This window comes from Sinocyclocheilus grahami, unplaced genomic scaffold, assembly GCF_001515645.1.
Source record: "Sinocyclocheilus grahami isolate Dianchi unplaced genomic scaffold, SAMN03320097.WGS_v1.1 scaffold189.1, whole genome shotgun sequence".
Classification (NCBI taxonomy): Eukaryota; Metazoa; Chordata; class Actinopteri; order Cypriniformes; family Cyprinidae; genus Sinocyclocheilus; species Sinocyclocheilus grahami.
In genome coordinates, this window is record NW_015505368.1 from 596909 (window position 1) to 608538 (window position 11630).

The 11630-nt window shown below is 36.5% G+C and overlaps 1 protein-coding gene across 1 annotated transcript in view; it reads right to left on the reverse strand.

Annotated features, from left to right (window-relative positions):
* Nucleotides 1-11030, reverse strand: part of LOC107594718 (doublecortin domain-containing protein 2C-like) — a 37392-nt gene extending 26362 nt beyond the window's left edge. The window contains exons 1-6 of the mRNA XM_016284876.1: nucleotides 10982-11030; nucleotides 10647-10695; nucleotides 8580-8656; nucleotides 8176-8307; nucleotides 7953-8099; nucleotides 6952-7006 (exon numbers count right to left, since the gene is read on the reverse strand). Coding sequence (XP_016140362.1) covers nucleotides 6952-7006; nucleotides 7953-8099; nucleotides 8176-8307; nucleotides 8580-8656; nucleotides 10647-10695; nucleotides 10982-10986 — 465 coding nt within the window. The 5' untranslated portion in view covers nucleotides 10987-11030. The remainder of the gene's footprint in view (nucleotides 1-6951; nucleotides 7007-7952; nucleotides 8100-8175; nucleotides 8308-8579; nucleotides 8657-10646; nucleotides 10696-10981) is intronic.
* Between the last annotated feature and the right edge of the window lie 600 nt (nucleotides 11031-11630).

Consider the following 11630-nt stretch of genomic DNA (forward strand, 5'->3'; position numbering starts at 1 on the left):
TGATCTTTGCCTGTTTTCCTGGATTTATCACTTTAGTCTCGTAGTCTCGCCTCTGTCTGCCGATCGTTGACCTACGCTAGCCCTAGGAATATTCTTGTGTTTTGCCTGCCATATACCTGTTTACCTGTTTGCGACCCTGCCTGTTATGACCACGTCTCTTAAATAAAAGCTTGCAGATGGATCCACATGTCTCACGTCTCGTCAGCCCCGTTACAATATTAATGAGAGTAAGTGAGTTTCTGAGTAGGTCAAGATCACTTTTAATTTAGTCCAAGCGGCAGACAGCCTCCCGGTGGACCACTCACAGTCCATTCACTGACCATTTGACTCATGTTGCACAAAACTGGCAACACAGCTCGAAAATTGGCATTTCCCATCTGATTGGGTGGCTATGCAATTTCACTTGTCTGTTGAGATTCACAAGTCTGCCTGTAAACAGATGCACATTTAGAAGGTGCTTGGTTAATACAATGAGTAAGAACTAATCACTGGATTTGGCTGGATGTGATGCCAGGTTAATGCCATCCAATCTCTGAAAACGTTCAGTTTTTCTACACCAATCAATTAATGTGTTATCTGTATCTATTTCAAATAAAACCACCCCTAAACAGCATGTAAAAAAAATAAATAAACTCTGGATGGTCACTTTTTATGTTAGTCTGATTATTCTCTTCCCATCTAAGTGGGCATCTTGACCAGAATAATGCTGCCTTCATGTGCTAAAATTTCCTACATTCCACTTAAGCTGTAATTACAAGTTTGTCGGGTTCAAGTGCCTTGTTGTCAGAAAGAATACAAATTATGGAGGACGCCAGATTCATTCTTGCCTATTTCTAGGGGAAATCTTATTAAAGCCAAAATGGAAAGTCAATATCCAATGAATATTGAATAAAATGTTGTGTCGCATTCGTTGACAACCATATAAACATTAACCACACTAGTGTATACATTCACTGCACTATCTAGGAATTTCGGTCAAATAAATGCTGTTTGCGCAGTGGAAAATACATACAATATGCATCAAATAGTTATACACATATGTAACTGTAAATGACTGCAACAGCAAGACAAATCAATGTAACTGTTGTAACGGTATGTAACTGTAAATGTAACTGTAATAAAACTTAACAGTCACTACAGCAATAATTCTCTCTTCCACCATGTCTAAAATTTACAGCCTGTTGAAATCAGAAACTCCGGTATCAAATACCGTTTACATTTTTGGTATTAAGATGTGTTTCATCAAGTTGATCACAAGTGGATGACTATAAATACAGGTGTAAACAGGGTCTAAAATGGTTTGAGCTTGTCCAAAATTATCTGAGTTTCCCAGTCGTAAATAGAACTTGAGAGGTCATCCATGTGCAATGTTCGACTATTACCGATTGCAAGCTACAATTTGGACCAGACTTTATGTTGACAGTTAAGTCTGGCTAAGTGAGACAAGTTCTCATTTAACCAAGGCATTTGGAGGTGGAAAGTCTGAGTTCAGTTTGTAAAATTGAACTTCTGTAAAAAGTATTTAAAAAATAAATTTAAAAAAAGACTATTGTACATTTGAGGAGCCAATTAGGACATTTTCCACTAATCACTAATTTAAGGTCCATTATTACTCCTGTTATTAACATCAGTTTTGGTGGATCATTTTAGGACAACACCAAATATAGGTGTAAACGGAGTACAAAGCATTTTGCAAGTTAGTGGCTATAAAAATCAACGTGTCTTATCTGACCCCTTCTGATGGAATCAGCTATCTTAATACCAGATCTACACTGGGCCTAAGAACAGGTTGTAGTGTCCTTTACAGTAACTCAAGCATGGAAGAACACTGAAAGCTGGGGGATGGTAGCTTCAACCCAGAGCAATGTGATAATGATTCTGAAGCCAGGCGTGGAAGACCCCCCGCTGTATTAGCGAACCACTCCCCCTGCCTACGCAGGACAGGCCTGACAGAGAGCAGCTGGATGGGTGTCTCTACCAATCCCCTAGAGAAACCAATGCTTCTCCAAAACAGGAAGCCACCGCGGGGACGGCAGCAGGTCTGACATGAGCAAGTCATGGGAGATATGAGGGGACAGTTACACCCTACAGTGCCACGGAGAGGGTCTGAACAGCTTTACTGCCTCTGCATGTCACAGTCATGGATGTGTGCACTCACTCACTATATAACACTCACTCAAACAACCATTCTCTGCCAAGTATTGCTTAGCCGGTTATTATTCCTAGTTCCTGTTATCCTGCCTGTGTTTCCTTGTTTTGCCTTGCCTTGTTTGTTTTCTCAGTTTATGATCTTTGCCTGTTTTCCTGGATTTATCCCTCTAGTCTCGCCCCTGTGATTCTGTCTGCCGATCGTTGACCTACGCTAGCCCTAGGAATATTCTTGTGTTTTGCCTGCCATATACCTGTTTGCCATTGTTTTGACCCTGCCTGTGTACTACGATACAGCAATAATTCTCTCTTCCACCATGTCTAAAATTTACAGCCTGTTGAAATCAGAAACTCCGGTATCAAATACCGTTTACATTTTTGGTATTAAGATGTGTTTCATCAAGTTGATCACAAGTGGACGACTATAAATACAGGTGTAAACAGGGTCTAAAATGGTTTGAGCTTGTCCAAAATTATCTGAGTTTCCCAGTCGTAAATAGAACTTGAGAGGTCATCCATGTGCAATGTTCGACTATTACCGATTGCAAGCTACAATTTGGACCAGACTTTATGTTGACAGTTAAGTCTGGCTAAGTGAGACAAGTTCTCATTTAACCAAGGCATTTGGAGGTGGAAAGTCTGAGTTCAGTTTGTAAAATTGAACTTCTGTAAAAAGTATTTAAAAAATAAATTTAAAAAAAGACTATTGTACATTTGAGGAGCCAATTAGGACATTTTCCACTAATCACTAATTTAAGGTCCATTATTACTCCTGTTATTAACATCAGTTTTGGTGGATCATTTTAGGACAACACCAAATACAGGTGTAAACGGAGTACAAAGCATTTTGCAAGTTAGTGGCTATAAAAATCAACGTGTCTTATCTGACCCCTTCTGATGGAATCAGCTATCTTAATACCAGATCTACACTGGGCCTAAGAACAGGTTGTAGTGTCCTTTACAGTAACTCAAGCATGGAAGAACACTGAAAGCTGGGGGATGGTAGCTTCAACCCAGAGCAATGTGATAATGATTCTGAAGCCAGGCGTGGAAGACCCCCCGCTGTATTAGCGAACCACTCCCCCTGCCTACGCAGGACAGGCCTGACAGAGAGCAGCTGGATGGGTGTCTCTACCAATCCCCTAGAGAAACCAATGCTTCTCCAAAACAGGAAGCCACCGCGGGGACGGCAGCAGGTCTGACATGAGCAAGTCATGGGAGATATGAGGGGACAGTTACACCCTACAGTGCCACGGAGAGGGTCTGAACAGCTTTACTGCCTCTGCATGTCACAGTCATGGATGTGTGGCCTCTAGTACAAGAGGGTGTGATCATCTCTGTCGCTGCTGCACTTTTCCACCTGTGTCAACTTTGCTGACACCTTGCTTAACATCTGTTAGACCCGTAGGAGAATAAACACCAAATGCTGTGCTACTGCTTTCATCTGCCGGTGCAGTGCCAGCTCTGTCACATGAAAAAAAAAAAATACAGTGCAAAAAAAAACAAAAAGAGAGAGAGAGATTTCTAATAATACACAGGCCCCTCCAAGCAGTTTACATGACAATAAAAAACTATAGGTTTAAGTATACTGTATTGATTTCTAGGGGAAGATTAGAAAAAATCTGTAATTCAATTTCATTATCAAAATGTTTACATTGGAATGACATCATTGGATAAGGTAAGCGAACAGGTTGGTGGAGGCCATAGCTGAGTCTTTGTCTCCCTCATGTGGTAAATACCAGATCTGAAGAAATAATGCTATGAGATGGAAATATCCTGCTATGGATTAAAAGAAAGCATACATAACATGCTATGTAATTGTGGATTTTTTTTTTTTTTTACAAATACATTTTTGTTTTAAATTAATTTTTATTACAAATTAATAAAATTAAGTAAATTATTCATTTAATAATTATATAAATAATTATATACACCACCATTCAAAGCTTTGGTTTTTGAATGGTGTTTTTTTTTTACATGTTTTTTATTACATTTTAATGTTTTTGAAAGATTTAGATGTTTTTAAAAGAAGTCTTCAATGTTGACCAAGGCTGGATTTATTTGATTGATTACAAGTTAAAACTAACCGTTTCTAACTCCAGTCTTCAGTGTCACATGTTCCTTTCGGAAATCATTCATTCTGATTTGGTGCTAAATTCTAAGTAAGTTCTTGTGATTATTAAAACTGAAAACGTTTGTTCAAGCCGCAATACACCTTTTCCCCGAACTCTTCAGTGAATAGAATGTTAAAAAGAAAAAAAATTATCATTATAATATAATTATATAAAATAACTAAGACTATCTGTAATTTATTTAATATTTTCAATATTAATAATACTTAATATAATAAATAGTAATAGTAAATGTACTGTATGTACCTATGTTAAATGTATTCATAAATAAATGTATTAATTACATTTTATACACATACATGTGTTTATACACACACAAGTTTGTTTCTGTGAATTGTGGGGACTTTCCAAAGACTTCTATTCCTTTTATACTGACCAAACAATATTTTTTATCCCCTAACTCTAAACCTACCCCTTACAGAAAACCTGTTTGCATTGTTACACTTTCAGATAAACATCATTTACTCATTTTAATTTTTTTTCCCTCGTGCACAATTTCAAATATTTCAGGTTTTACTATCCTTGTGGGGACATTTGGTGTGTATATGTAATGTGTATAAATGTTTATTAAATACTGGTTAGTAAAGAAGTTCAAATTTATCATATAAAATCAAATTAATTTCAAAAACATAAACATAAGCCTTCAGATCTAAATCAAGAATCTCAAGCAAGCTTGCGAGAAACAAATTTAACAAAATTTGTCAAAACATTTGTCTGGTATTGTAAAGCTTTGAATTACTATTACAGATTCTCAGCAGGGAAAGGAAATACGTGATTGTTTAAAAGTGTTTGTTCTCCTCTCAACAAATACAGATTACAGGTAAATGTAAACAGATCATGGAACTGCACCTTGGAATTTAATGACACTTTGATGAGACTTTGATTGCTATTCCATCTTCATTGTATCAAAGATAATTGGCCACTTTCTTCAAATTATTTCCTCCACTCAATGAAGCTGATGAAGCATGAGAAATCAATTACAACAGACATGGAACAACCACAGGAGCTTTCCCTTCTAACATCAACAGGCAAATGGTTTGCCGTCATTTTTCTTATTCACAATAACCAGATGTCTCAAGCTTTACTTTGGAGAGCTCCGGGTCCCAGTCCACTAAGTGTGTATTTTTTCTCCATCACTTATTTGCCAGGTCTAGCTCTTATTGTAGTCTGGACCATCCCAAAGTATCAAGCACTATCACAAAACAATTTATCCTCATTCTGTGGGTACAGGGGAGGGTTTCAGCGCCTTCCCCCGGTGAGGGAGTTCGGCTCTCACTTGATCAAGTAACACAAACTCTGAGCGTTGGGACAGTTTGAAAAAGGAGAGGTGAGAAGAACTCAATACCTCCTACAGACAGTGATTGATGAGGTGAATGTACCCGCTCCCAACTTGCACTGCCACATATCAGCCTGATTGGAGACATTGAGATCATGTGACGGTAACATTTTTCTCAACTATCTGATCTTCAACACTAATGAACAGTAGCCAATTTATATTTTCTCACTAACTGGTTTCGGGCTGAGGGGAAAGGGATGGGTGCTGATCAAGATCGGTGTCTTGTAAACTAGTTCAGGACATTAGCTCTGCGCTATGTTTAATCTCCATATTACAGTTCAAGAACAGAGCAAATAAGACTAATATGGCATTCCACACTGTCAAAACAGGCTCATTTGCTTGTGTTCATCCCTGCCTTCTGAAGAATTAGCCTATTAGTCTTTGACTATGCAAAATCAATACCAGCATTTTCATTAAATATTTACTTAAAGGGGTGGGGGGTTTTTCTAGGCTTGATTGTGTTTATGGGGTGCAGTCTAACATGTGTTAATGCTTTGTTTTTTAAAAAATAAAAGCATTATTTTTCACACAATTTACCTTTATTCCACACCGCTGGTCCCTTCTCCCATGAACGGGCTGATCATTTCCTTCATTTATGAAGCCCCTCCCTCAGAAATAGGCGATGGGCTCTGATTGGTTAGCTAGCCCAGTGTGTTGTGATTGGCTAAACCGTCTCTAGTGCGCGTCTAAACGTCCTGCCCCTCACCTCAGCGGCATGTGCTCCGGTTGTATTGTAAACAACGGCGTCGTTAATATCGCTTATCAGTTTGAGCCCGATTGAGAAGCAGAGGATATTATTGAAGAGGATCCTGCAGAACCTGTGCAAACACGGCTTTTAATGGTAGGCCTATGTTTTTTGTTTGTTGTTGTTTCATACTTTTAGATACGCTGTTGTTTGTAAATGCTACTACTTATGTTAGCTTTTAATATATACGGTTTTATCCTGATTAAATCTTTAATACAGTACGGCAACTGCACGCAAGTCCATGTTTAACACTTCTCATAGCTACAGGTGCATCTCAATAAATTAGAATGTCGTGGAAAAGTTCATTTATTTCAGTAATTCAAGCCAATTGTGAAACTCGTGTATTAAATAAATTCAATGCACACAGACTGAAGTAGTTTAAGTCTTTGGTTCTATTAATTGTGATGATTTTGGCTCACATTTAACAAAAACCCACCAATTAACTATCTCAACAAATTAGAATAGTTCATAAGACCAATAAAAAAATTCTATAATAATATATAATGTAATGTAATCACATCGATGCCATCTATAATATACACATTTTTTATCTGTTAAATAGTTTAAAGAAAATATTTAATTATCCTTACCAAAGTTCTGTCTTGTTTTTCTTTTTTTAGAACTGGATGAATGCCATTGTTCACCCTAAGAAAAAGAGGAAGACAAAGAAATAATTTAACCAAAAAAAAAAAAAGGTCCGTTATCATGTACTTGTACTCTGCTTGTTCCAAACCTGACTGCTTTCTTTATTCTGTGAAAAACAGTATCATGTTTTGAAACCAAAATATATTTTTTATGACAGTTCTGGCATTTTATTACTCATTCTATAATTTACAAAAATATTAATTTTACTAAATGTATTGTCTGGTTATTTTAAATTTAATATACACTACCAATCAATCAATTAATGGTCAGTATTAGTTTTTTTTTTTATGAAATAAATATTATTATTCAGCAAAAGTGACAGGAAAGATGTATAGATGTGTATATGATTTTACAAAAAAGATTTCTATTTCAAATGCTGTTCTTTTTAACTATTGATTAAAGAATCCTGAAAAATGCATCACAGTTTCAACAAAAATATTAAGCAGCACAACTGTTTTCAACATTGACAATAATAAGAATGTTTCTTCAGCAGCAAATCAGATTATTAGAATAATTTCTGAAGGATCATGTGACAGTAAAGACTGGAGTAATGGCCACTGAAAATTCAGCTTTCCCATAACAGGAATAAATGACATTTTAATAATATATTACACTATATTTAAAATATTTTCAAATAATTTTCAAAATAAGTGATAGTATTACTGTTTTATTGTATTTTTTACTTCTTTCAATGTAATGTAATGTAACTTGTTCAAATTTCTGTATACCTGCATAGAATCAATCATATGACTTCAAACTAGGACTATTTCTATAGTGCTTTTCTGTCCTTCGCCTTTTGTACTCCATGGAAGAAAGAAAGTCAGGTTTTGAATAGCAAAAAGTGAGTTAATGATGGCAATTTTACTAGAAGAAAGTTCAACAAAAGGGCATTATACATCTGTTAATTACTGTCATTTCAATTATCATGTCTTATAATATTTCTCACACATCGGTGATATTGTGGATTACTCCCTTGCTTGGGGCCAGATGATATGGCAAAGACCGGAACCTCTCTGTCCCTACCGCAACATAATAGTGGTTGTTCTGTAGCTCATACGATTCACGTACAGGCCTCCCATTCAGCATGCACAATCTGAAAGGAGTGAGATCACTCATCATTGACTATACGTACTTTTTACACATGCACATTTTATAGATGTAGCTTGTACCTGTGCACAGCTCCAGTGCGAAGGTGAACTCTCTCAGTCACCGTGGCCAATACGTTTTCCCAGCTAGCAAGCGTGTGTTTGGGAATCAGCACCCGTGCTGGAGGAACCAAGATATCTCCATTGGTAAAAACACTACAAGATATAATCAAATTTAGCACTTAGGACCTCAATCCACACATTTATGCTTCCAAATATGTTGTTATCAGAAACAAAGCCAATATACACTAATAATTAACAACATGAGGAAATTAGATGCCATTAGAAATAAATAATTAAAGCAAAGAACATCGGCCTGATTTTATACCATTAGACAGTATTACAGCTTTAAAGAATTAGACTTTGCCGTAGCCTGAGGCTTTGCCATTGAAGACTTCCAATAGGGACACATTAAAAGCAGGGCTCACTTGATGATGCACGACTCATTACTGATTCTCTTCCATCGAGCTGGGACAATTATTCTGCTGTGAACTACAGGTTGGATCTGCAGTGGAGACAAATGAACAGGACCCCGCTGAGCATCACTGACAATAACTGTTCCACTGCTCATTTAGGGCCCTTACACATCTGGTTTTCCTCAATCAGCCGTCTTTAATGCTATGTTGGTTGTTGTTCAGATGGAAACAAGGAGCTAAAAGGGTGACAGACAGTGAAATATACTGCCATAACCTCAAGCAAAGTCACTCTAAGTGGGCATTTTTATGATTATTACTCTATTATGGTCCATTGCATGTTGGTCTCTGAGGAAGGTTGTAAAAACTATTAGCTTAACAAGTCACTTCAAATAGTCCAAACTTGGAATAGTACAAAGCCTGAATCTTTTGACTGCTGATTTGAATCCTATGCAAAACAGATCATGTGACACCGAAGAATAAAGTAACGGCTGCTGAAAATCCGGCTTTGCCATCACAAAAAAAATTTACATTTTAAAATGCATTCAAATACAAAACAGTTATTTTAAAATGCAATAATATTTCAAAGTATTATTGTTTTTATTATATTTTTAGATATCAAATAGCTTATATTGTGCTACTGCTGACTAATAGTTCACATTCCTGCAGAGTTTAGCTCCAACTTTAATGAAAAACACCTGATGCAGATAATCAAGGTCTGGGGTTTGCGTGAAAATCACAGACAGGTGTGTGAGCAGCAGTGGAACTGAACTCTGAGGGAAGACACAACTCCAGAGCAGGGCTGAGCACCCTTGTGTTTAACTGTGGCATAACAACATCTTTTGTAATTATTCAACAGCTGATTGTAAACAGTTAAACAGCTGTGATGGACTGGCTGATTTCGGACTGGCTTCTGAGGCAGCATAAAGATTTAATGGTCTACATCAGTGGATGTAGGTGATAACTAAGCCAATATACTGGCGGGGCGAATAAAGTTCTTGTGAGTAAAGGAAGGAGGGAAGTTTTGAAATTTGCCATTGTTTTACTGTATACGCTAGAAAATGAACAGAAATTAGAGGTAAGAGTCTCTAATAAGTAACATAAAGCATTTGCGCAGTACTTGCATTGAATCCGGATTAATAACCTAAAATAATTTTATGAGTAGTCAGAAAACTCCCCTAGTATTCAGAGACTGTCCTACACATAGGCTACCTGATAGTTTGAAATGAAGAGAAACAGCTGACTCGAATGGAGATTTTATAGTGAAATCAATACAATTAATACTTCATGTTTATCCGCAACAAGGGGCATAAAATCAGTCATCCGCTACAGTCTGTGTAAACCTTACACTGATATTCTGCCGGAGAGATGTATCAGTCAATAACAGAAAAACGTAGGATGAAGAACACCAGTAATAATCATACTGAAAACATGTTATGATTTACCATGGATATTTTTTCCTCTAGACCTTCCTGATGTACAAAACATTCTCATACATATCCACGGTATGTTTCACATATAGAATAAAGTTGTCCCCATTTTTTAATCGTTCATGTCTTGATAGAATGAGAAAAGGTTTTATGTTGTTTTATCATTCTATCAAGAATGATGTAGTTACTGTGACTCTTACCAGTTCACTTTTCTTTTTTGGAGGTTTCTGTGTTGTTATGTGATGATAGCTATCAAAAGAAGAGAGAAAGAATAAAGTCAATATAATATAACATAAGCATATTATTCTGATGGCTTTGCATTGCAATGATCAATGTAAAAAATTAAATGCAATTAAAATGTACTGTCTGTACATATTAGCGTTCGCCTATTATAGGCTATTCTACCCTGTATTAGGCTGCTAAGATTTTACATGAATTTAATTCATAATCAATAAGGTTTACTAAAAATCAGCAATGTAGCTACTCTCTTGTAAATAACGTACAAAACATTCTCATACATATCCACGGTATGTTTCACATATAGAATAAAGTTGTCCCCATTTTTTAATCGTTCATGTCTTGATAGAATGAGAAAAGGTTTTATGTTGTTTTATCATTCTATCAAGAATGATGTAGTTACTGTGACTCTTACCGGTTCACTTTTCTTTTTTGGAGGTTTCTGTGTTGTTATGTGATGATAGCTATCAAAGACAAAAGAAGAGAGAAAGAATAAAGTCAATATAATATAACATAAGCATATTATTCTGATGGCTTTGCATTGCAATGATCAATGTAAAAAATTAAATGCAATTAAAATGTACTGTCTGTACATATTAGCGTTCGCCTATTATAGGCTATTCTACCCTGTATTAGGCTGCTAAGATTTTACATGAATTTAATTCATAATCAATAAGGTTTACTAAAAATCAGCAATGTAGCTACTCTCTTGTAAATAACCGTTACCATTATGTGGATGAATAAACTTACTCCATTTTTCTGAGTCTCTCTGTTCCGGCTGCCACATATATCTCTCCATGCACCAGCTGCTCCAGATTTGCCACCCTGTGACCCTTGTTAGGGGTGTAAATATTTCGCACTGCCCCAAAGTGAGCTGTGATGCCTCGAGTGACCGTGTTCAGAAAGCTGTCAAAAGTGGATGACTGGCGTTGATTGTTAACGATGCGCATAAGACCCCCGTCCAGACATTATGAACGAAAAAAAGAAGAGAGAAAGAATAAAGTCAATATAATATAACATAAGCATATTATTCTGATGGCTTTGCATTGCAATGATCAATGTAAAAAATTAAATGCAATTAAAATGTACTGTCTGTACATATTAACGTTCGCCTATTATAGGCTATTCTACCCTGTATTAGGCTGCTAAGATTTTACATGAATTTAATTCATAATCAATAAGGTTTACTAAAAATCAGCAATGTAGCTACTCTCTTGTAAATAACTGCACCGTTACCATTATGTGGATGAATAAACTTACTCCATTTTTCTGAGTCTCTCTGTTCCGGCTGCCACATATATCTCTCCATGCACCAGCTGCTCCAGATTTGCCACCCTGTGACCCTTGTTAGGGGTGTAAATATTTCGCACTGCCCCAAAGTGAGCTGTGATGCCTCGAG